This window comes from Cynocephalus volans, chromosome 1 (assembly GCF_027409185.1).
Source record: "Cynocephalus volans isolate mCynVol1 chromosome 1, mCynVol1.pri, whole genome shotgun sequence".
NCBI lineage: Eukaryota > Metazoa > Chordata > Mammalia > Dermoptera > Cynocephalidae > Cynocephalus > Cynocephalus volans.
Window position 1 is genome coordinate 237,281,821 of NC_084460.1, and position 27,284 is coordinate 237,309,104.

The 27,284-nt window shown below is 37.5% G+C and overlaps 1 protein-coding gene across 3 annotated transcripts in view; it reads right to left on the minus strand.

Annotated features, from left to right (window-relative positions):
- Positions 1-26,796, minus strand: part of ABCB11 (ATP binding cassette subfamily B member 11) — a 76,294-nt gene extending 49,498 nt beyond the window's left edge. For all 3 annotated transcript variants that reach the window (XM_063110941.1, XM_063110932.1, XM_063110922.1), the window contains exons 1-9: positions 26,721-26,796; positions 25,459-25,477; positions 22,889-22,940; positions 21,745-21,983; positions 10,429-10,516; positions 9,285-9,418; positions 7,459-7,630; positions 4,497-4,621; positions 377-551 (exon numbers count right to left, since the gene is read on the minus strand). In XM_063110941.1, coding sequence (XP_062967011.1) covers positions 377-551; positions 4,497-4,621; positions 7,459-7,630; positions 9,285-9,418; positions 10,429-10,516; positions 21,745-21,983; positions 22,889-22,940; positions 25,459-25,477; positions 26,721-26,796 — 1,080 coding nt within the window. The remainder of the gene's footprint in view (positions 1-376; positions 552-4,496; positions 4,622-7,458; positions 7,631-9,284; positions 9,419-10,428; positions 10,517-21,744; positions 21,984-22,888; positions 22,941-25,458; positions 25,478-26,720) is intronic.
- Positions 26,797-27,284: the final 488 nt, after the last annotated feature.

The following is a 27,284-nucleotide window of genomic DNA, read 5'->3' on the forward strand; positions in this document are numbered from 1 at the left end:
TACATCCATTAGCACATATCTTGTACAGTCTATTGAGCTCAACTATATGAGCTGTTAATTTTTAGTTGAGAGATCACTGACTTTCCATTTTCATGGCATATTATCTCTTGGACCCAGTCAGAAAGTCATTGTTTTTACAGCTATAAAATCTTCAGTTGACTGGAAATCATTAAATTGCTGGTCTCATCAATTCAAATGCTCAGCAACTCTTTCCTACAAAATGCCTAAGTGTTGCTTGTTGCTATAGATGGGCTCCATCAAATCATTGATGCGTTCCTCCCTCCAACACTAAAGTAATAAACAAAATGCCCAATCCATGAACTTTTCTGAGATACCAGCAGGAAATGTCATGTCTAGATCAACAAGATGAAAGTACCTGCACAAGGGTTCCTGGTGTATATTCTCCTTCCTCCAGGACGAGTTTGGAGCCATACCAGAAGGCCAGTGCATAGGAAAAAAAGATGAGACACCACATGTATCCTGTAAAGAATCCCATCACTATTCCTTTTCTAATTCCCCAGCGTTGGGCAAACACAAGATTTTTCTCATACCTGTGGAGAGAAAATGTTTGAATCAATTTCAGCAGCAGCAGCTCAAATTATAATATCTGAAACAGGCCACAATGCAGTGGCTTTACTCAATGATTATAAAGTCACCCCAAACAGAGAGCAGCTTTAGGGAAAGAAATCTACAATAACCTCGGTGTAGTTATTTACAATTTGTTTTAAACTGGCAATAAAACATGTTGAAAAGATGCTACTCAATAAAGCCTCATAGAGATGATTGCTGCTTGGATGAATAACAGTGGGGTAAGCTTTACGCCAAGAGAAAAAAATTTTCAACACAAACGTTTGGACAGGAGGGATCTAGTACTATTTGAGTTTGAATTGTTTTCTTGAGTCACGTGACGTGTTTTCGATCAGAAAATAATGTAATTGGCTCCAAACAAACAGGTTAGACTATTTGGGTGTTTACAGCCACCCAGACTTGGAACTAGTGTTTGGAATAACTCATCTACCTATATTCACTGATCGGCTTTGTAGCCAAGATGCCTGCTGTGACATAACTGGTCTGGTTCATAGCCATGGGCCATGGATAACTGAAACTATGTGGAAATTTAGTGCCAGGACTAGGGTTCAGTAATTCTATGATCTAGCCATTAACAATGGGCCTTGTCTTACAGCTCAGACATTGTGAAACTGCCTCCCTACATCTCAAAACAATGAATTCATGGAGAACTTTTACCCATTCACAGGACACAAACTAAAGGTCTATCCTATGTTTGCTACTATTTTTAAAACACGCTGCCTTTTTTGTTAACAAGAAAAGATAATATCTATCATGATGAAGAAAATGTGTAACTGAAATTTTTTATGAGAAATCAGGTAACCTCACTTCACAAACCAAAAAAAAAGAAAAAAGTTAAAAAAGAAAAAGAAAAGAAAAGAGGATAATTGGAGATTGTAAATCCTATTCTCTTTTTTATTTGGTGAATTTGGTAGCAATTGAGAATAACATCATCCTACCAGATCTACAACACATAAGAGTTTGCATTCTGTTGGTGGTTGTTTTATAAAATCAGTACATGGCACATGGTAAGCACTCAATAAATATCAGATAAATTAAAGAATAAAAAATCATATTTTTGACCACTGTGCTGTTTTGGTGGCTTGAATTTCATTGTGTATATATATCACATTCTGTATCCATTCTTCCATTGATGGACACTTAGGTCAATTCCATATCTTGGCTACTGTGAACAATTCTGTAATGCATATGAGTGCAGATATCTCTCAACAAATTGATTTCATTTCCTTTGAATATATACCCAGTAATGGCATCACTGGATCATATGGTGGTTCTACTTTAATTCTTTGAGGAACCTTCATATCGTTTTGTGTAATGGCTGTACTAATTTACATTCACACCAACAGTATACCAGTGTTCTTTTTTCTCTACATACTCCCCAATACTTGTTGTTTTTCATTTTTTCAATAATAGCTATTCTAACAGGCATGAGATGATATCTCATTGGGGTTTTGATTTGCATTTCCCCGATGATTAGTGATGTTTAGCATCTTTTCATTTACCTGTTGGCTGTATGATTTCTTTTGAGGAGTGTCTATTCAGGTTCTTTGACCATTTTTTAATTGGGTTATTTGTTTTCTTGCCATTGAGTTGCTTGAGATTTGAATATATTTTGGATATTAACCCCTTATCAGATGTATGAGTGTGGTTTGCAAATATTTTCTCCCATTTCATTGGTTGTCTCTTTACTCTGTCGACTGCTCCCTTTATTATACAGAAGATTTTTAGTTTGATGTAATCACATCTGCCTATTTTTGCTTTTCTTGTCTGTGCTTTTGTGGCCATATCCAAACAATTATTTCCCAGACCAGTGTCAAAAAGCTTTTCCCATATGCCCCTACGCTTTCTTCTAGTGGTTTCATAGTTTTAAGTCTTATAGTTAAGTCTCTAATACATTTTGAGTTGATTTTTGTATATGGTATGACTTAAGGGACTAATTTTATTCTTTGTGTGGATAACAAGTTTTCCCTATACCATTTATTCAAGAGACAGTCCTTTCACCATGTCTTTGGCATTTTTATAAAATATCAATTGATCATAGTGCATGGATTTATTTCTGATCTCTCTATTCTGTGGCATTGGTCTATGTGTCTATTTTTATGCCAGTACTATGCGGTTTTGATTACTATGGTTTTGTAGTAGATTTTGAGATTAGGTAGTGTGATACCCCCAGCTTTGTTCTTTTTGCTCAATATTGCTTTTGCTATTTGGGGTCTTTTGTGGTTGCATATAAATTTTAGGATTGTTTTTTCTACTTCTGTAAAAAATGTCATTTTTTTCTATTTCTGAAAAAAAATCATTGGAATTTTAACAAGGATTGCATTGAATCTGTAGATTGCTTTGGGTAGTATGGACATTTTAACAATATTAATTCTTCCAATCAGTGATCATATAATATCTTTTCATTTATTTGTATCTTCTTCAATTTCTTTCCTCAATGTTTTATAGTTTTCAGTGTACAGATCTTTCTACCCCTTGCTTAAATTTATTCTTTTTTTTTTTTTTGTAGTTATTGTAAATGGGATTGTTTTATTGATTTCTTTTTCTGGTAGTTCATTGTTAGTGCATAGAAACGTTATTAACTTTTATAAGTTGTTTTTGTATCCTAAGACTTTACTGAATTCATTTATTCTAACAGGTTTTTGGTAGAGTCTAAGGTTTTCTACATATAAGATCATGTTGTCTGAAAGCAGAAACAATTTAACTTCTTTTTTTCTGATTTGGATGCCTTTTATTTCTTTCTTTTGTCTAACTGCTCTGGCTAAGACTTCCAGTACTATGTTGAATAAAAGTGGCAAGAGTTGACATCTTTGTCTTGTTCCTGAGTTTAGAGAAAAAGCTTTCAAATTTTCACCACTGAGTATAATTTAGCTGTGGGCTTGTCATATATGATCACTATTGTGTTGAGGTACATTCCTTCTATACAACAAGAGTTTTTATCATAAAAGGATGTTGAATTTTTTTAAATGTTTATTTGACAGCTCTTGAGGTCATCACATGTTTTTTGTCTTTCACTCTGTTAATGTGGTGTATCACATTAATTGATTTGCATATGTTGAACCATCCTCACATCTCAAGAACAAAGCGCACTTGATCATGGTGAATGATCCTTTCAATGTATTTTTGAATTTGGTTTGCTAGTAATTTGATGAGGATTTTTGCATCTATGTTCATCAAGGATATTGGCCTACAATTTTCAGGTGTCCTTGTCTGGCTTTGGTATCAGGGGGTAATGCTGGCTTTGTAAAATGAATTTGAACTATTACCTCTCTTCCATTTTTTGGAAGAGTTTGAGAAGGACTGGTACTAGTTCTTAAAATGCTTGGTAGAACTCAGCAGGCATCATGTCCTTTGACAAAAGACTTTAATACTGATTCAATCTCCTTACTCATAATTGGTCTGTTTAGATTTCAGATTTTCTATTTCTTTGTGATTGAGCCTTGGTAGGTTGTATGTTTCTAGAAATTTATCCATTTCTTCTAGATCATTCAGTTTGTTAGCAAATAATTGTTCATAGTAGTCACTTATGGTATCAGTTGTAACGTTTCATGTAGGTTTTTCTTAAATAGCAGCAAATGGTGTTATAGACTGGTATGAGGTATAATATGCACACATACATATAATATGTACCATCCAAGTTTGAAATAAGTATCTATCCTAAGTTGGCTTTCTAAAAATCATCAACTACAACATCTTCAAAAACACATTGCTAAAGGCTTGGGACTTCTTGCAGTTCTTGACCAATCTAAATTACCCTGCTACTCTGCTTAGCTACTTCTTGAAAAAATGCTCCCTCAGGAGACTGTAGATCAAGGTGTGTCTGCCACTTCATACAAAGTAGGGAACATCCAAGGTACTGTGCTAATTGATGAAGTTCAGGAAAGTGGCAGTCATTCCAGTTAACCAACCTTTCAACCTCTTTTTTCTCACCACCAAAAGCAGCCACTGTTCTCATAGATGAGATGACTTCATCAGCCACCGACCCTGCTTTGGCATAGGCCTTCAACTCATAGTCTGTAAACTTGGACACACTCTAAAATCCAGAAGAAGAAGAGAAAATGTAAAGACCAGGTAATTAGGTAAATAGCCCATCATTCAGTCATTCATTTAACAGAGTAAACCTGTAGTATGGTTAAAACAAGACTCAATTCTCACTGTAACATTATTCACAGGAGGAAAGAATTTGGTCCAAGTTTGGTCTATCTTAAACCTCATCCGTGGATGTTTGGTTGTTGATATATCAAAATGACTCCATTAAAATTTAGGCTCAAAAACCCTTTCACAGACTAAGTTTTAAATGGGTCATTCTGTGAGACTAAAGTGTATTTATTTACATTAATGAAGTTTTCAAGTCAAACCATGTTATATTTCACTGAGATTAGCTAAAGGCCATTGCAGTTTATAGACAAAACCCAGAGGCAAAGACCAGAGGCTTGTGCAGACATCATGATTGGTTAGGGTATAAAACAAGAGAAAGGATCAAAGCATGCAAAGGCATGATGTTGCAGAGGTAATTCTGGAGGAGAAAGGTTCAGGCAAATATTGCACCATTTTGACTCATCTGTAGGGTCTCAATTATAGCTTTGATTTTTACAAAAGAAAATGAAAAGACATCTGCGCTTAATAGTAAACAAATTACTTTTTCTAAAATTGAGTGTGGATTGAATCCTAGTCAAAATTAGCCCCCAAAGAAACCAGTGGAACAGATTAAGAAACAAGAAGGGGGAAAAGCAAATGTTGTGGAAAATCAACTAACTCGGAAATCTAAAAAATAAATAATAGTTAGACTAAGGGAATTTGTCTACCAATAGTTTTTCCAAATGTTTAGCAGCAAAGCTCTTATCAAACAAAGTCTTACATAGACTTCTAAGGTACAAAATAAGTAAAAATAGGGTTTTTTTATAGTATATTTGTCAGTCCACATTTTATAAAATTTGTGAATTGAAAAGGCAACATTAAGGAAAGTGAGGCTATTTTTATCAACATTAAATTTGCACATGGGCTTTATAATGATGTGGCTGTTTTTAACACACTCCTCATCTAATTTATTCCTGAAATATGTATTGGCAGCACAGTAATGAGAAAATTAAGTAGTTGCGAATAATATGTTTTTATCGTATTTGCACATTAAATAATCTCAGGACACTTCAATTAAACTGATACAGGAGCTTAAAAGGCATGTATTAGGAAATACTTAACAATTGCTCGTGTTTCTCAGTATAAATATAAAGGTTAGACAAAAGCATACAGAACCATGATAACTTTTAATGTGTCATATGTTGCTCATCTCTGCCTTTGAACTGAACTTAATGAAGTTGCATGTGTCATTTTGCAGTAACAAACATGCACAGATCTGAATGCAACAAGACAGTGCAGAGTTACCACATTCCAAATCAGTGACACATTTATGAGAAGTTACAACATGGGCACTGAGACAAAAAAGAGAAACTGTACTGTAAACCTGTTTAAAGCCAAGTGAATCAGGCTATGTTTTTAGTCTCCGACATGTTAAAATGTAGCCTATGATCCATTCGAGTGTGTATATTAATTTATCACAGGTTTGAAGAAAGAGACTAAATGTATTTGAAGAAAAAAACCTGAATCAAATGCTTGCAGAAACCCTTAAAGCCCCTCTGTGGAATCTGAGGGTTTCCTGAAGTATAATTGAAAGTGTTTGGTAGAAAAGACTGCTGTAAAGCTTGCATGATATAGTAGATTGCGGGGTGGGGGAGAATCTCTTTAGTAATTGATTCAGTGCCATAATGTGCTTAAGTGCATAACATGGATTATGCCCTGAATCATCACAGTGACTTTGAGAGGTATTATCCCTTTTTAAAGATGAGAAAAATTAGGTTTGATAGGTCGAATGTATTTTTCTTGAGTCACACAACTTATTCGTGGTAGAGCCTAGTGAAGTGGAGTGAGCTCTTTGCTACAGTCACTTTAAACCACTTTCTACATTACCTGGGAAATGTTTGAATAATATAGACACAGATTGTGAGAATATTTTGCTAGACAATATCATCATGAAGACTGGTACCTGTTGCTCAGTGATGCTTGACTACAGCTTTTCACTTAAATTCTTTTCTCATTTATTACAAATTGTTAGTGTGCCTGATCCCATGGCCTGCTATCTAATGTGGCTGCTCAATAAGAAACAATAATTTCTCAATCCTTATGAGTGTTTTTAACTGGGGTGACTCAAAATTCCTATTTCTAACTTTGTCTTGGCCTGGAATACCTGGGGAACAGACTGTGACGGGGATAATGCTCAGAATGCGTTAGGTAACCTTTTTTTTGAAACCGATCAGTTGAAACAGAGAACACAGTTGTAATTGCAGAAATCTCTTTTCCATGCTTGTTACTGATCTGGGTATGTTTGTTGTGTCTTTTTGAGGGGAGCATCTGATCTTGGGAGAAAACAAAGAGCTATAGGTATATTGGAGAGAAGGTGAGGATTTGGAGTCAGGCCCCCTTGAACTTGAATCCTGCTCTGCCAGCTGTGCACTCTCAAGCAAGTCTCTGAGCCTCAGTTTCCTTTATTTAAAGTGGTATTAGTACTTACTATACAAGATTGTTGTAAGCATTTAAAGATAGTGAATATGAAACTGCTAATTTGCTTGGCAAAATAGTAGACACTTAATAAATGTAGTTGCTTGCTGTTAACAAAATAATATTTACCTTATTAAGACATTATTAATTCTTACTCTATAGAATGTTATTTGAAACAGGGGAACAATCAAAATAAACCAACACAGTGATAATTATGATGATTAAACATTTTCAGGAGAAAGGGATCAAGCTTCACATTTTTGGCTGTTTATGAGTGCAAATGTCTTCCCATGGAGATAGGCAAAAAGACATTCTTACCAAACCAATGACGCCTGCTCCAATTCCAATGAGAGGACTGACAGAAATAATAACCAAGGTCAGTTTCCAACCGTTGTAAAATCCCAACAGGAACCCACAGATGGCTGAGGTCATGCGCTGAATGAAAAGGGCCATTTGGTCGGCAATTGCGTCATTGATTTTATTAATATCACTAGAAACAAGACAGGCTTTAATCACTAAAACTGAATTTGGTCAATTCAAATTTCTTGCTGAGAAATCTCAGTCTTTCCTTTCTAAACATTCCCATCTCTGTACATTGCCCTTGGGTAAGATAACAGCCTTTCATATCTCAGAAAATCTGCTGTACCTTGGGATGTTTTCAAGCCTCTCTCCTCAAAGCCAACTAAGTTTGCCCTTAACCCAGCTTTCCCAACTGGTATCCATTCAACGTTGATAAAGGCTTTTAGAAACCATGTTATCTGTCTCTTTTTTTCTTGTAGCTAATATCCTTGGTCTGTCCCAAAGAGCCCTTCTTTCCTTCTTCATGCCTGCTAAATCCTTTCAGCCTCAAGGTTCTATTCACATACCGCCTCATTCATAAACCTCATATAATCCCCCAGGAAGAGGTAACATCTTCCTCCCTATGTTTCCATTGTAATATAACTAGTCTGTATATTTGTGTATGTGTATGTATGTAATTATTGCATTCTGCTTATAGGCAGTATAGAACAGTGGTTAAGAGCACAGACTCTGGAGCCAGACTCTCTTAATTTAAATACAAGCTTTTCTTGGGCAAGTTACTGACCTTTTTGCACCTCAATTTCATCATCTATAAATTGAGGATAATAACAAAACCTACCCAGGGGGTAGTAATGAGGATTAAATTAGTTAATGTATGCAAAGCCTGTAGAATGGTGCTTATCGTATAATAAGTAATCAATGTGTTAGTTCTGATTATTTTATTTCTTTGCTCCTCTTATCCCTTCTACTAGGCTCTAAATTCCTTAAGAACAGGAGCACAGGTAAGTGCTCCAGAATATTGGTTGAAAATAATTATATTAAATTCATATTCCTGAGAACATTCCCTTAATCTCTTGTCCAGATGGAGCAAATAGGGCTTGGGAGAGAAAGCAAGAAAGAACCTATGACATTACCTGAAAATGACACCATTGTATTCTAGCAAGGTTAAGTATCTGTTCAAGGTCACAGTAAGTAAGAGGCAGAACAATTAGTGTAATCTAGGGGCTCCAATTTTCAGTCTGCTTTATTTTCACAATACACTGAGGGTCTTACATAGGTCCTCAAAGTTCAGTTCAATGGGACTCAACTGGTTGTATAACTCACTCAGAATTTCTGCGAGACTGTTAATGACCCAAACTAGTATTTAGGTATAAACTAGATTTAAATCCAGTTTTTTAGTTTGCATCTTTTTCAAACTATTTTTGTTTTCTTTGTTGTTGTTTTGTTTTGTTTTAATGTGTAGAAATTGCCTCCACAGATATAGTAAGATCACTATTTCTAATTGTATTGTTTTTCTTCGTATATACACAGATTGTGACATCGCTCAATTTCTCCTTCTGAGGCCAATTAACCCTACCTCTTTTAACTCTCTTCTATAATACTTCATTTCTAATATTTCAATCAAGGGCCTACAAACTAAATTGCAGTATCCTGACTTTCAGTTTTTAATGACCATATTTGATAAGGTATTTCTTATTAAAAAGCTATGCCACCTATGAAAGCCCAACTTAAGAGATAAAATGTATCAAAAATAACTGAAAATGTTTTCAAATTGTTAAATTTAGAAATAGGAGTTGTATTATCCCAAAACTATACATGGAAACATTGTTCCACCATCTACTTACTCAGAGAATCTTGTGTTCAGCTCTCCCACTGAATTGCAGTCAAACCATCCTATTTCCATTCTCATTATTTTCCTAAAGTAGATTCTTCTTATTTTCCGTATCTGATGAGCTGCAGCAATTACCCAAAGGCATATCTGGAAATAGATAAAGGAATGTTGAGCGCCTCGATGTTACAAATATTCGTTAATTTCTTCTTTGGACAGGGAAGCCTGAGCTTTGGGTTTGAATCTAGCTCTGATACTTAAGAGGCCCACGACTTTTGAACATCACCCTACTGAGGTTCACTTTCTTCATGTGTAAAATAAGTCTCACAGAGCCAAAAATAAGACATTATTGCTCTGAGATTTTTGCATGCCACTTCTCAGTGAATTTTTCCCTGGGAGGTCTGCTACAAGCATTCATGCAGTTTTCAGGCAATGATTTTCAAGAAATAGAAGACAAAAATTATGACCTAAGCAGGGAATGTAACCCACTGATAGATCTCCCCTAACTAAAAAAAGCCTGTCATGCAAACTCCCAGTGCCAGAGTGGGAAACATTTATTTATTTCTCTTTACAACTAACACTATCTAGAATTCTTGAATGAACGGGAGGGAATTTGTTATTTTTTCTACGGAAGAAGGCAAAGATGAAATATTTTTCTTTTTTAAATAAGGATTAAGTAATCTTAAACCCTCCCATCACTTAAATCTAGAATATGCTTTAGATTTAGATTTACAGAATTTGGGTTGGAATGCAGTTTGGTGAGACTTTAAGCAATGTAAGAGAAAAAGAGAGCAAATTTTGCTTTCCTCCACCCCACCCCCCATGCCTAGCTTTCTCCAGGCTGCTCATCCTTCCCCTACAAAACACACCCACAACTGTCCATTTCTGAGTGTAGAAAAGAGGACTAAATATGCAAGGGCAGAGGAGGACAGGACATCACAACTCAAAGTCTGTTCTCCATCTCTCTGGACAACTGCTTGTGTGCTCTTCAGTTGTCTGCCTGAGAGGAAGAATCCCTCCCCTTCTCTCATGTTCTCCCAAAATAGAACTGCAGTTCTTAGAGTTTCTGAATAGCTTGAAGGGTAACAACACTTTGCACTTCATTGTAATGCCTTTGAGCCCAGATGTTGATCTATAAATAAAACAGAGGAGCTACTAACTTGAAAATATCCCGTGATAAGTACTGCAGCAGCAATTCCAGCATAGTAAATGGCAAATTTGATCATCTCATTCTCAATGTTCAGCAACCTTCAAAAGAGGGAAAAAATGTAGGATTTACAAGCAGGGTCAAGCTACCAAGGACTATATTTGTGGGTATAGAGGGATTTAAAATATGTGTGCTATGTATTTCTATTATATATGAGTAAGACATTTTATCTATGCAGAATTATCATCAACCCAACTGAATTACTAAATAGACCTTATGATACCAATCACAGCAAATACACCTGTCCCCTTCATTTTCACAGGAGAGATGCTAGATTATGCATAATTAGTCAGTACTTGTTGGAAGTCAGGGGACCTTAAATGGCAGCCCAATGGATGGACCACTTTGGCCCCTTTCATTCATACCCATCATGGAGTGATAGAGCAATCATAGCTGAGAAAGGTTTTGTCTGAAAAGACACTGATAGATGCGTGCTGTAAATCTGGAGCTTGACTGTTACCTCCTCTAGGAATCTGAGCCAGCTTTTCAACTTCTCAATCTTGGAGTGACGCTGTGAAAAATGTGCCTGTTATCTTCCCGTGTGGGAGGGCTTTATTAGCTCTGTCTTTCTGCTGACTACAGCCCATAAAGCTTCATTCACCAGAACAATTTCTAAGGTTGAAGCCAAAGACACTGGTGGAAAATAGCAAGAAAGCTCTTTCTCATTTTTCCCAGCAGAACCACGCCATGGCACAGGGTTTGGAATTGGAAGGGCCAAGGAGGGGAGAGATTGCTTTCAGGAAATAAAGAATTCTATAATTAGAAAATTAACATATTGATTAATGGCAATTCTGATACTTGGGGACATGTTAAGTGACATAAAGTCTATTTCTTTAGAGAAGCAGAAAGCAGCATCGCTAGCACAGATGCTCTTCATTCTGCGTCCTTTCTGCTCTCTACCAGGCCTTTCTTTGTGACTCAAGCTTGAATTATTTTCTCCCTCTGATAAACTCAGATCAAGCAACACAATATAGTCCATTTAATACAGAACAAACTATTATTCCACAACAGGTTGTATTGCCATCTTGCACTATTAATATCTTTCTTCCATATAGTTATATTAAGTATATTTATGTCTGTCATGCTAGTAGGTTGCAAGCTACCTGAGAGCAAGGGAAAGGCTTTGCTGCTTGGTCATATTGCCTGAAGCCTGGTACAATACCTTATACAAAGTAGTCAGTAAATGATTCTTAATTTTGCTTGGACTTTCAAACACTAATTAGGAAGGGAAATCACTGCCATGGCCAGCTCCTCTGACAATCTCCAAGCCAGCTAAAATGTGCTGTGCTCACCACATTTCTAGTCTTTCATGATGACTAAGGGGAACCCTGAGAATGAACAAGACCTAGAAAGTCATAAACTTTTATATGAGTATTGACAATCAGAGTCTCTTATAAAACCTGTGCATCTCTGAATAGCACATGTAATGTAGTATTATGATAAAGCTTTCTATATACATGAGTCAGTGCTCTTAGTTTCCTGTTTGTGGAATGAAATTTAGGTGTCTAAAAATAGAAAACTTCAAGAACTTGTCAAAAAATTTCCCTTAGATTTCCTGTGGTGCATTCATTTTACAAACACTTTAAGCAGACGTGAGAAATGCCTGTCATGAAAAATGCAGCTGCCAGTTAAAAACAAATGTGTGGATTGACTGGGCACCAATCCAGCACCGGATTCCCTGGAGTGAAGTTCACGAGACTTCTACCACCACTGGATAGGTGCAGAAAAGGACATGTGTAGTTTGTGATTCTTTTCACTCCTGAGGTGCCCCTGAGATGAGTGATTAGCTCATTTCTATTATTCTGGGAAGAGCAGGTTATTAGGGCTTTAAAGACTACTTGAGAATATTTCTGGAATGACAGGACAAATCCATCAGAAAAACTGAGAGGAAGGGAAGGAAACGGCCTGGCTCAGCTCCCTTGACGGCAAAGCAGGCTCTTCATCACCTGCGTGGTGGAAGTCTCTTGTGATAATAAAACCCCAGAAAAGAGTTTATAAAGTGTGCTGGTGACTTGGACCACAGAATGGCATCTTTCTTTTTTTTTTTTTTTTTTTAGCAGAAAATCTGACGTGGATCTACTTAAATGAATTAAGATTCCTCTGACTCATTTGTTACATAGAGAAAAGGGGAGAGAGATGACAGTGGGGAAAGAGATGTCATTGGGAAAATAGAATAATTTAATCAGGCTTCCATGCCTCAGGGCTGGTTGGGGGTGGTTCAGTAACAAATTGTGGGGGGGGGGGGGGAGTTAGTGTGCATGGGCAGCACCACCAACTTGGCTGGCATTTACTGCCTCAGGCTTCTGCCTGGCACAGCCATGCACTCAAACCTATGCCCCAAGGACCTATGCCCCAACAGATGTTTTTCAAATTGTTAAGATATGAGAATTCTTACCTTGCTTTTTAAGAAAAACAAAATCATCATAAAACTGTATCACTCAATTTATGCATCAAGGTTTTAGATTAACTAAAGCCATGTGTTTTTCATATAAACTAATGAAGAGGTCTCTGTGACAAGGTGCATTGCTTAATAAGGAATCTTCCTTTCAGTAGTTCCGATGCACTGTGTACCCTGTAGCACTAACACATTGAAGTGAACATCAGTGTCAACTCCTGACTGAGTGCCACAAGCTAGCAGAAATGTGCCCATGACCTAGTTTTAGAACAGTGGAGGCTCTGTACTCATTAATGCAGAGGACATTAACCTATGGATAAATGACTTATCATTGGGTAAGGTCACCTTATAAACATCTGTCGGGCTCTTTTACCTGCCCGTAATCCTGCCAAGTAGCGAATTGTCAAGCTAGGCCTGGGTCTGGAGCTCACAAACCCTTCAAGCCCGTTCACAGACTGGGTCACAAACCCTTCACATGCCAGGCTGGGTCCCCAGACCTCTCAAATGCCAGGCTGTGTCACCAGACCCCTCACCCACCAGGCTGGGTCATCAGACCCCTTACACACAGGTCTATATGCTAGGTAACCAGCAAACAGGTCCTTGGAAGCTGCAGGTTGGAAAGGCATGGCTGCACGGAGCAGTGTCCGCCCAAGGCAGTCGCCAGCCAAGCCATGGCACCACGCATGCACACTAACTCCACCCACCCACCCACCCACCCACACACACACACACACACACACAATTTGTTTACTGAAACACCCCCAACCAGCCCTGAGGTGAGGAGAGCCTGACCAAACTACTCTATTTTCCCAACAATCCTCCCCTTCAGGGTCCCTCACCCCACAATCTATGCTTTCAGAATCTTCTGTGATGTTCCCTTAGCGAGGATAAATGACCCTACATTCACATATTACACATTCCATCCCAGTCCCAAAAGTCTTTAGCTTGTTGCAGCACCAAGTCAAAAGTCCAAATTTTCATCTGAGACTAAAGGCAAAACTCCTTCCAGCCGTGAACTCTTTATGAGTCAAAAACAAGTTTATCTACTTCCAAGACGCAGTGGGACAGACATTGGGTACACATTCCCATTCCAAAAGGGAGGAATAGATAGGAAAAACAGGCCCCAAACAAATCCAAAACCCAAACAAGGCAAATGTTAAGCACACTGGGGCGCCTGGACCCCTAAAGCATTGGGCAACCTCGCTCCTACAGCTCCTCCAGGTGCAGCCCATTGAGCTGCCCTGGTGCCTGCAGCTTTTCCAGGCTGGAGCTGCACAATGCCAGCATACTGCTGGCCTGCAAACTTAACACAACATGGATGTCACCAAGGTTTTTGGCTTTTGCTCTTCGGAGGTGCTGAGGCAGGATTGCTCCTGCCAGAGCAGCTGGGATGCAGGGAGCAGTTTGCCGAGGGCAATGACACCTCAGGTCTGCCCTCCAAGACAAACTCAGTTCTCCCAGGATGAGACAGATTATACATCTCACCTTAAGACACTGGATAAAAGAGCAAATTAAGCCTAAAATGAGCAGAAGGAGGAAAATAATAAAGATTAAAATAGAAATAAATGAAGTACAGAATAGAAAAACACTAGAAAAAATAAACAGAATCAAAGTTGGTTCTTCAAAAAGATCAACAATAATGACAAACCTATAGATAAAATGACCATAAAAAAAGAGAGGAGACTCAAATAACTAAATTAAAAAATGAAGAGGAACTCTTATTAACCTTACAGTAATACAAAATTATAAGTAAATACTTTGGACAACTGTATGCTAATGAATTAGATGACTGAGATAAAATGGATACATTCCAAGAGAGCACAAACTACTGAAACTGACTGAAAAAGAAATATACATTTAAAAGAAGGGGGGGAGGATCTGAATAGACGTTTCTCAAAAGCAGAGGTACTTTCTTTTCTGGAGGTGCTAAAAGAAAAAAAAAAAGACATATGATTGGTAAACAGGTATATGAAAAGATGCTCAATCATCAGGAAAATACAAATGAAAACCACAATGGGATATCACCTCACATCTGTTAGAATGGCTGTTATCAAAATGAAGAAAGATCTCAAGTGTTGGCAAGGATGTGGAGAAAAGAAAACCCTTGCACATTATTGGTGGGAAAGTTCATTAGTACAACCATTAGGAAAAACAGTATGAAAGTTACTTGAAAAATTAAAAGTAGAACTACCATATGATCCAGCAGTCTCACTTCTAGGTACATATCCAAAGGAAACGAAATCAGTGTGTTGAAGAGATTTCTGCAGTTACATGTTCATTGCAGCATTATTCTCAATAATCAAGATATGGGATCAATCTAAGTGTTCATCAGTGGATGAATGGTTAAAGAAAATGTGATATACAATGAAATACTATTCAGCCTTAAAAAAATAATCTTGTTATTTGCAACAACATAGATGAACCTGGAGGACATCATGTTAAATGAAATAATCCAGGCACAGAAAGACAAATACCACATGATTTCGCTTATATGTGGAATCCAAAAAAGTCACACTCATAGAAACTGAGAGTAGAATGGTGATTATCAGGGACTAGAGATGGGAAGTTTAGGAAGATGTTGGTCAAAGGATACAAAATTTCATTTAAACAGGAGGGAAAAGTTCAAGAGATATATTGTACAACATGGTGACTGTAGTTAGTAACAATGTTTTGTATACTTGAAAATTACTACTGGGAGTAGATTTTAAGTGTTCTTACCATTAAAAAAAGTACATGAGGTAATGCATTAATTCAAGTTAGCCATTCCACAATGTGTACATATTTCAAAACATCTGTTGAATACCACAAACATATGCAATTTTTATGTCAGTTAAAATTTTTTAAAAAGAAATAGGAAATCTGAATAGATATATAACAAATGAAAAGACTGAATCAGCAATCAAGAGTTTTCAACAAAGAAAAGTCCAAGACTAGATGGCTCCACTGACGAATTATACCAAACATTTAAAGACTTAATACCAATTCTTCACAAAGCAGAATAGAAAGGAACACTTTCCAACTCATTCTATAAGGCCAATATCACCTGATACCAAGAGCAGAAAAAGACATCACAAGAAAGAAAAAGCTACACACCCATATTTCTTGTGAAAGTACACACAAAAATCCTTGACTGAATACTAGCAAATTGGATCCTGCATCATATTAGAAGGATTACACATTATTACCAAGGAGGATTTTTTCCAGGAATGCAAGCATAGTTCAACATATGAAACTCAACTAATGTAATACATTGTATCAATATTATAATTGAGAAAAAACACAGGATTATCTTAATAGACACAAAAGAAGCCTCTGACAAAATTTAACCCCTCTTAATGATAAAAACACTCAACAAACTAGGAATAGAAGGTAACTTCCCCAGCATGATAAATAAAGAACATTTATGAAACATTCACAGCTAACATCATACTCAATGGTGAAAGAGTGCTTTATCCTGATATCAGGAATAAGAAAAGGATGTGTACTCTCACCACTTCTACTCAACTTTGTGCTGGAGGTTTTGGCCAGAGCAACTAGCCAAGAAAAATTTTTAAAAAGAGAATAGCTATTAGATTGGAAAGGAAGAAGTACATTTATCTCTATATGCAGATGGCATGATCTTGTATGGGAAATCCTAAAGAATCCACTAAAAACACTATTAGAACTAAGACATAGTTCAGCAAGGTAGGATATACACAATACACACAAAAAAAATTGTATTTCTATACAGTAGCAATGAGCAAACTGAAAATGAAATTAAGAAAACATTCCATTTACAATTGCATCAAAAAGAATAAAATACCTAACAATAAATTTAAGAAAAGAAATGCAAAATTTATATTCTGAAAACTACAAAACTTTTTAAAATCTTGTTGAAAACCTTGCTGTTTTCTTTAGTTTAGAAGACTCAAATAAATGAATCGTGGATCAGATGACAATACTATTAAGATGGCAATACTCCCCTAATTGGTCTACAGATTCAGTGCAATCCCTAGCATTGTAGCTGACTTCTTTGCAGAAGTTAAACAAGTGGATTGTCAAACTTACATAAAAATCCAAGGGACTCAGAACAGGCAAACAATATTGAAAAAGTACAAAGTTAGTGGACTCAGACTTCCTGATTTCAAAACTTGCCATAAAGCTACAGTAATGAAAACAGCGAGTTACTGGCATAAAGAGATATATACAGGTAGATCAATGAATAGACTGGAGAGTCTGGAAATAAACCATCACATTTACAGTAAATTGATTTTGACAAAGGTTCTAACACTATTCAGCAGGGAAAAAATACTTTCTAACGCTGTGGAAAGGAATCAAGTTGGACTCCTACATCACACCATATAGAAAAATTTACTCAAAATGGATCGTAGACTTAACTATAAGAGCAAAACTATGAAACTCTTAAAAGAAAACATAGGTGTAAATCTTCATGACCTTGGATTTGACAATAGTTTCTTAGATATGACACCAAAAGCAAAAGCAACAAAGCAACAACAAAACTGAGCATCACCAAAATTAAAAACTTAGTGTTTCAAAGAGCACTATCAAGAAATTGAAAAGACAACTCCAAAAAAGAGAATTTTTTGCATATCATATATTTAGCAAGGGATGTATATCTAGAATACATTGAGAACTTTTACAACTCAATAATAAAAAGACATATAACCCTTTTTTAAAGGGCAAAGAATCTGAATGAACATTTTTCTAAAGAAGACATACAAATGGTCAATAAGCATCTAAAAAAGTGCCCAACGTCAGTAGCCATCAGGGAAATGCAAACCAAAGCCACATTGAGATACCTCTTCACACTTGCCTAGGATGACTAGCGTGTTAGTTTCCCGTGGCTGTTGTAACAGATTACCACGAACTTGGTGGCTTAAAACAAGAGAAACGTATTCCCTCACATTTCTGGAGGCTGGAAATCTGAAATAGCTTTACCGGGCCAAGATCAAGGTGCTGCCAGGATTGCGCTCCCTCCAAAGGCTTGGGGGAGAATCTGTTCCTTGCTTCTTCCAGCTTTTGTCCACTGCTGGCATTCCTTGGCTGTGGCAACATCATCCTAATATCTTCCTCTATAGTCACCTTGCCTCCCTTCTTCTCTCTATAGTCAAATCTTCTTCTTAGTAACTACTCCTTTTAAGCACACTTATGATTGCATTTAGGGCCCACCTGGATAATCCAGCATAATCTTCCCATCCCAAGATCCTTAACTTAATCACATCTGCATACTCTTTTTTCCATATATGGTCACATACACAGGTTCCAGGGATTAGGACCTGCATATCGTTGGGGACCATTATTCATCTTATTAGAACTATCATGAAAACAGAGACAATAAATAACAAGTGTTGGTAAGGATGTGAAGAAATTGGAACCCTCATATATGGTTGGGGGAATGTGAATTGTACAGTCACTGTAGAAAACAGTCCAGCAGTTCCTCAAATGGTGAAACATGTAACTAGATGACCCAGAAAATTCACTTTTAGGTATATTCCCAAGAGAAATGAGAACATATGTCCCCACAAAAATTTGTGCACAAATGTTTGTTTTCAGCAGCATTATTTGTAAAAACCAAAAAGTGAAAACAACCCAAATATTCATCAATTGATGAATAGATAGATAAAATACATCCATACAATGAAATATTATTCAACAATGAAAAGAAATAAAGTACTGATTCATGCTACAACATGGATGGACCTTGAAAACATTATGCTAAGTTAAAGAAACCAGTCACAAATGACCACATATTATATGATTCCATTTGTATGTCCAAAATAGGCAAATCTCCAAAGACAGAAAGTATATTAGTAGTTGCCTAGAGCTGGGGTTGGGGGGAGGAGGATTGGGGAATTAGGGAGAGATGGCTGAGGGGTGCGGGGTTTCTTTTTGTGGCAATAAAAATCTAAAATTGATTGTGGCGATGGATGCAAAATTCTGCAAATATATTCAAAACAATTTAAATGGGTAAATTTAGAGGTATATAAATCATATATCAAAAAAGTTTTTTTTTAAGTGCGTGGTTTTACAGCATCTAACTTCAAAATGGTACTTGCATGCATAACTGAATGTACATTACTAAGAAAGTAGACTGAAATCCAGGTGAAAGGACAGGCTCAGATTTCTACATTGATGCATCCATATGTGGGGCCAGTGAGAACACAGGCTTCCCAGTGGCTGTAGTAGCCCAGCCTCCGAGAGGCCCCCAAAGATTCTTGTCTCCCACTATTCACACTCTTGTGTAGTCCCCTCCCAAATTCCACCAGGGTTGGTCTGTGTGACCAATAGAATACAGCAGAAATTGTGGTATATGTCTTTCATGATTAAATTAAAAAGACTTTGTGGCTTCCGTTTGAGTGTTTACACTTGAATTAGATAAAAGGAAATAGCATGGTGGTATTTTAACTTCCCATGCTGTTATCCACTTTCATTCTTTTACCTTACTGCTTGACTATTCTGAGCAGAAGGCCTGGTGTTCTCGAATCCTTATCAGTGTTATTCACTGAGAGCCATTTGGAAGCTGTAGCTTAAAAATTCCATTCAACAGATTACATTTGATATGTAGAAATCAATATAAGAAAAGAGTAAAACCAGCTCCTACCATTACACATGCATGATTATGTTGCTAAAATTACTGAATTGTCTTGTATATTCCAAGACTAATACATCTGTTATTAATAGGTGGAGAAATTATATCTTTAATGATATACTTTTTCCAGGAAAAGAAACTTGCAGAAAGGTTGGGTAACTTTGGAGGCATATGATACTCATAAGTAGGAAAATGTCCTCTTCTCCTCTCTCCCACTCAAATCCATTTCACAGTGATCTTACCACATAAAAGCTAAACAAACATGTTACTCAGAAGTAAAACAAATAGTATTCATGTCAGTGACCATAATAACTCACAAAGTATTTAACTCATCACAGAGTTCCTGGTAAAGCAATGGCCTAGAAAGGTGTGGTCTGTACAATTTCAGATATTTATATGAAGTTTAAAAAAAAAAAAAAAAAAGAACAGGACAAATGTTCATTTACATGTTTGTAAATGTTCATTTTCCATGTGAATTCAGCCAAAGCCCATGGACTTCTGGAAGCACCCAGTGTGCACTATGTGCTCACCTTCAGGCCTATGCCCCCATAAGAATGAATGGAGTGGGTACTGGGTGGCCATAGAGAATTCCTTTCTATTGAATGCCTGTGATGCCAACATTAGAGGCAGATTCATTCTTTCATTCACCTAACAAATATTTACGAGCACTTTGTATCATGGGTGTGCCTCAAATTTTGGCCCCTCTTACATTTGTTTCCAATTTTTAAGGCATATACTTACAGGACTTTTCCCTTGAAAAAGTTATTTTCATGAGCATCATTAATGGTTTGGGTTAATTTACATCATAAGTCTAAATGCATTTTTCCCCAGGAGGGGAGAGTGATTAACTCTGCAAAAACCAGTTCATTTCTGTCCTTCAACATAAATGAAGGACTTAAACACTGTCGTTAAAGTCAATCTCTCTTTTTTACAAACTGCTCAGAGCCTTTCAGATGAAAAAAAATTCCAAGTTTAGAAAAGAAACATACATATTTAGACATTGGGAAATATATTTCTAATGAGTAGGTTTGCTGATTTTTAAAGGGTAATCCTGCACATTGTATGTTATCCTGTGCTTTCCCATCTATCAGTTTGTGACTGCATATTTATTTGAATGATCATTGATTGAATGATGGTCTGACTGACTAGACCTAAGATCCACAAAGATGAGGACCATGACTCTCAAGATAACTGTGACCCTGATGCTTCCACAAGTTCCTGGTACAAAGCTGGTCTTCAGAAAATTTCTGATTGAATGAGTGAATGAATGAAAGATCTTAAGAGTAGATAACATTATGGAAGAGTGTCAGTGATTTAGAAGGACTTTATTCAAAGTCTGGTAACAAACAGTAGAAAATTTCAAAAATGAAGGTGAAAAATATAAATTCAGCTGAGGGAGTCATTCCAAGTGTCTTTCTAGTCAGGATGTGTCCTGCCCTTGATTCTCAAGCCTGAGCGTGAGGGTTCATACGTGCAAATGAGCTTGTTCTGAACCTGAGGCAGCGTGAGACAGGCAGCAAAGTCCATGCTATGAGAGTGAGTCAGCCTTGAGTACGCTACGGACTCACTGATGACAAGGTAGCCTGTCGGGCTTATCCCAAGGAGAACAGTAGCATAAGTGACTGTACCTGTCTAAGTTCTGGCTCTGTCTGCATGACTGCCTTCAGTTCACAGCACCACAACACTCTTCTATAGAAATTTAAGTACTTGGCTGGCCAGTTAGCTCAGTTGGTTAGAGCTTAGCCTTATAACCCCAAGATCACAGGTTCAGATACTCATACAACCAGCTACAAAAAAAAAAAAAAAAAGAAAAGAAAAGAAACTCAAGTACTGACTGAGACCAGAGTCCCTACTCCAAGTAATTTGCATTAAAGAGAGAAGACTTAGAATCAAGTGGGTCATCAGCCCCAGCTGCAAAGCTCAGGAGTGGAAGGGAGTTAGTGGGAGGGCTGGGGGGAGGAATTCTTGGATATGAGACTCAAGTGAAACTCATGGGTCACCTCCCTAGTGGCAGTAAGTATTGGTAGTATCGTGCTCAAGCCTATAAATTCTGGCAATGTATTTGATGAGAATTTGACTACCAATTCTGTTTCTATTATAATTTTAGAACCTGGTAAGATGGAAAAGCAGTGTTGTTTCTAGAAATAGGGGTAAATTTATGTTTCTGTTCTGTCTGTGTTAGACACTACTCTAGTTCAGCCAATAAAGTCCCCTTTACACAATTTGAATTACAATTTAAGAAATGAGCAAAAAAAGTAAAAAGAGAAAAAAAAATAGCAACCTACCCACAAAGAGTTCCATTTGTCATGTTCTGGTTGAGGGAGCTGTTGATCCATACTATGGTGTTATTTACACATGCTTTTCCTGGAGTATTGAGTTCTTGTAATTCAGTGTCATAGTCAACAAAAACATCTGTCATTGAGCCGAAAATGAACAGCACGCCTGGCAGGGCCACTCCATGGACACATGCGCATAAACTTCCCACAAACATCAGCCAAATGTCAGTCGATGAAGAAAACCGAAACTTGAAAAACAAAGGGTTCAGAGATCATCAATGGGTAAAAAGCAGGAGTGGTAGGAGGACTATTTAATTTTAGTTATATTATTCTGATACGTAGCACTCAACACCAAATTTTATGGGAACCATCTTAATTGAGAAGTAGAGGTCCCACTAATTATATTGAAGTAAACTGCACATCAATGATCGAAAACATTAGATTTACATTGTTAGATGATATTATTTCTTTCCTCAACTCTGAATTCAGTCTCTTTACCTCAGGAGCTGATTCTAGTTTTTAGCTAGTTAGTCACAACTTAAGGGGAGAGCAATCACCATCATGGATGCCACTACCAAGTAGACAACTGTGTAGGGCATTCAGCAATGGCAAAAATTGGCACCCATGGGCTGGTGGGTTAGATCAGTTGGTTAGAGCATGGTACTGATAACACCAAGGTCAAGGATTCAGATCCCAGTACTGGCCAGCCACCAGAAAAGAAAATACACACACACACACACACACACACACAAAGAAAAAAAAATCAGTTCCCAGAACTGTTATTGACAATGAAGAGAGCCTATCTGTGCCTAGAAACGCCTCCACTCTGTGCAAATTTGGGGTAAATTCATATACTACCGAACTTCTAAATACATACGATGTGATTACTGTGATAATTTTCCTTACAAAGATGACAATTATGGGCCTGTTGATTATTTCCAGGACATATTTCTGATCTATTAGGATTTTTGTGTTTAATCAGCAACATATTTCTAATTGTTATTCAGCATGTTATCACATGTGCAAAGCTTATGACTGAAAAAGGGATCACTGTAGTTAAAACCTGCCAATATGACTAATGATTTAACACTTCCTCCATATCTAGGCAATTCACAGTTGCAAAGCCGATGCCACAAGTCAGCAGTTTTATTACCAATTGAAAGAAGCCAACCGGAGGGCTGTCACCTTTTTTCTCATCTTGTAACCTGGGGAGAGAAACAGGGATTTAAAGACCTTCCCTTCTGACATGACAAGCAAACAGAAAGGTCATTGTTGGGTGGGAGGAGGGAGAAGGAGGAGGGAGGGAGGTTTCGGTAATGGGCCACAATAATCAACCACATTGTATATAGACAAAATAAAATTTAAAAAAGAAAAAAAATAAAAAATAAAGACCTTCCCTTCCAAAACAATGAGAAATTCTCCTTAGGTGGTGATTTCATGAGTCATTCTTTAGTGAGAAAGAAAGTCCCCACTGGCTGGGAAATTCTGGCCAAACCCAGTATATTAAAGATAAGCTTTTATTCTTTTAGATTTACCTCTTCTGGAGATTTCCGAATAGCTATATCTCATGTTCAGTAGAGATTCACTGAGGTTTTTCTGAGAGGTATGAAGAAAATCTAAAAAGTTCTCTGTATTCCCAGTTATACCAACAAATAACCATTGGCCCTCAGCCATAACCTTCAACCTATTCACGCCTACATTTCTTCATGGGCAAGTTGAAGTGGTTGGATTTGCTAATTTTAAAGCTTCCTTCTCACACTTTAAAATTTACAGCTACAGTAAATAGTGCTGATATGATGGAAAATACTTCCCATGAAATTATATTTCCTTAGTACTTCTCATTATTTCATTTCTCATAAGATCATGCTTAACCTGCTCTTGACCCCTTCAACTCCAATGATCTCTTCCCCTGAGTCACCCATTCCGCAGATACACCCTGGACCTTGCTGTCACCAGGAACTACTGGCTGGCATACAGACCTCTGTGACAGCCCATGCATCTTGTTTTCTCACTTCCTTCCTCCTTCCACACCTATGTATTTGTCAGCCTCAATGACACCTGCAGTCCCTTAAATCCTCCATTTCCTTCCATCACTAAACCCCATAGAGATTTTGCTTCCTTCCCCAGGTCCCGCTGCCCAGCATTCGAGCCACACTTTCACCATCATCCTCAGTCCTTTTCCCCAAATCTACCCTTGTAAACTCCATCTCTGCCTCCATCCAGCTGTTTGCCCCTCTTCTCCTTAAGCTGGGCTGCAGGGCCTGCTGGGGACAAGCTTACCACCAAGTGACCCAGTACCAATGCAGGGGTGTCTGTCACTCTGCTGCCCTCGAGCTTCCTTTCCAACCCAGAGCAGAATCACAAGGCCTTTCTGAGACATCGTCCAAGGCCCCCACGGTCTGACCTGTTAGCTTTGTGACCTTGTGTCCTCTTCCTACTCCATTCCAGTTCTGAACGCTTCGGTCACCTGGCCTCATGCTGACCTTGGTCTGTGCCACATTGTTCCCACCTCTGGGTGTTGGCACTTCCTGTTCCCTCTCCTCCTCCTTCAGATACCCACGTGGACATCTCCCTCACCTCCTTTAGACCTTCCCTTGGGTCACCTTGTCAACAGGGTCTTCCCTGGCCAAAGTCTCTAAACTTTCAACTCCCTCTTCCCCCACACATACACCAGTTCGTAGCTCTATTGTTATGTTTACTTTTTCTTCTTAGGAAGAAATGATAGATTATCATGCCATACATTTTATTTATTTATGGTGTTTACTGTATCTCCCTCACTATAGTGTAAGCTCCTCAAGGGCAGAGATTTTTGTCTAATTTGTTCTTTTCTGTACCCTCAGCAACTAATAGGCACTCAGTTAATATTTGTGAGATGAATGAATGAATGAATGAATGAATGTGTGCTTTCCAGCTCAACCCGCCACAATGAGCTTCATTCCTCTATAGATTGCACCCATTTCCCTCATCAGCTTTGTCAAACTTTACTGTAATCTCATTCTATATTCACCTCCTCTAAAAATGAAAGAACTCATTCAACCTCCTACTAATTCATCTATGTCCACACCCATTTTCTCTTTCCCATTCAGTGAGAAAAGCATGGTTCTTAGAGACCCAGGCTGATGCTGCCACTCTTAGCCCAAATCTAATCTTGCCACTACCACAGCCTCCTTCTGCCATGAATCACTTAAAATTTCTTAAATGTCTAAAACCCCTCCCATTGCACCACCTCCATTTCTGGAACTCACCTTGTGCCTTTCCTCTGTCTTCCAAATTAGGCCCCGTGTAATCCTGCCTTCATGCTAAAGTGTGATTAGCTGTCATTTGTTTAATATGAGAATTTAAATTCTTAAGCTAAAAAGAAATATCTAATAATTAAACTTTAGGTTTCTACTGCTTGCTTCTGGGAAGAATTTGGGGTTCATGAACCGCCCCGTACTCATGAAATCAAACTTATTGTCTACCTTTTCCTCTGCTGACTTAGGTCAGGAATTTTTTGGCATTCCTGAACATTCAGGGGAGATTTGGACCTAATCCAGAAGGAATATTACAAAAGACTTTTTAAACCAAATTATAATAAAGTTTTAAAGTGAAAAAAAATGGGTTATGTGACCATTTTCTAGAAAGTTCAATGTATATGAAAATATCCTCTACTTTGTGCCTTTTACAGGAATATTATGGAGTTATTCTAGAAAAGATGTTGCATTGCTGAAATCAGTCACTTACCTTGATTTATCATTATTATCTGTCAGGATAAAAAATAATGCATAAAGCAGTCAATGATAATGACAAATGCAACATAGTCATTAACAAGTTTGCTCTAGAAAAATATTTCTATCCATTACTTTTACTCGTGGAACATTATAAAATTATTATTTGCCTTTTCTCTTTACTTTTCATGCTCTTTCTCTCTCTCACTATCTGTGTATTACAGTACACAAAAAGACACTTTCAGATTCAGGACTTGACTACATTTCTGGACTTTTCCCCAGGACATGAAATATTTGTATTTTCTGAATCTCAAATGGAGGCCAACATTTCTAAATTAGCTGAAGAAAATCTGATTTTTTAACTATAAAATAAAATAAAGTTATTGTTCGGTTCTTTAGAAGCATCAAAATTGATCTATTTAAAATATAAACCACAAATGAGCTAGACATTAAGATGTCATTGAGACATCCGCACTAGTAGAAGCTGTAGGGTTGAGACACATACTACTTTCTCCAGCACAGGTCAGAGCAGATGTAGGGGAGGAGGTGAAAGTAAGAGCTCGGGATCATGGGTGAAAGAAAATCTAAGGTGCTTTGTCACCTACAGGACAGCACATCCTGGTTCCCCTGGCGTTTTCATTTAAGTAAGAATAAAAAGGCATCGTAGTGTAGATAGAGGATGATATTTTAGGCTTGGGAATCAGACAGAACTGGATTAGAATTATGGCTCCATGAATTATTTCTTGTGTGACCTTTACCAAGTTTAAAAAAATTTATCCAATTCTCAGTTTCTTCACCTGTAAAATGTAAAATCATAGGACTGAAAATTAACAATAGCTTAGAATCATCTGTGCTCACGGCATGCCAGGCACAAGTGCCCCTTTCACATGGTCTCATTCTGGCCAGCAGAGACTTAGCACAGCTCCTCTCAGGGACCAGCAGTCACTAAATGATGGCTCTGTCACTACTGTGATCAATAACAGCTATAGAGGAATAAAGTTAATGATAATAGCCACTGCTGGAACAACCCTACTCTACCTAGGTGTTTATGAGAGATGCTTTCATTCATCCGCACTTTGTGGGTTCTTACCTGGCACTTTCAGATGTTATGTTACATGGATTCTAGGGAGAACCACACGGTCATGTATAAGACACACCCAACAACAGTTCTACATATTGTTGCTGATCGTTTTCTGCTCCTTGAAACTTCGCTAGCTTGTCCCACTTTTATTGTCACCTCTCCTTGTATAAGAGACAGGGAGAGAAAAGGTCACTTACGTGATCCATCCGACTCAAAACCATGGTTCTCCTCTCCATACTTCTTAACACTGCGAAGAATTACTGCATCAGACATGGTAATTGCAATCTGCAGACAACAACCCTATAAAATAAAATAAATCATTGCAATTATCATCTCTTCTCTCTTGTTAACAAAAGTAGACAAGTGAAAGAGTAATTTGGTTCAAAAAATAACCTTCACTAATCAATCTCAAACAAAAGCAGATTTTTCGTTGGTTAATAACTCCATGAACGAGGCTAATTATTAGGAAAGGTAAACCCAAACCATTGGTGATGGCTTTCTCTAGTTAGTGGATGGGTGGCTGTTTTTTATTTGTTCTTTCTGCTTATCTGTGCAGTCTTTATTTTTAATAAGCAAACATAAAAACCAAAAGAAGGGCAAACCAACTGGTGACATTGTTGAATCAGTGTAGTTGACAAATAACACCCAAATGCTGTTGGGTAGCCTTGACTGAACCTTTGTAAATGCAGCCCCAAGCTTGGACCAAGGTGACAGAGGAGGAACATTTTCTGAACAAAATGCAAATGTCTGCAGAGTTATGG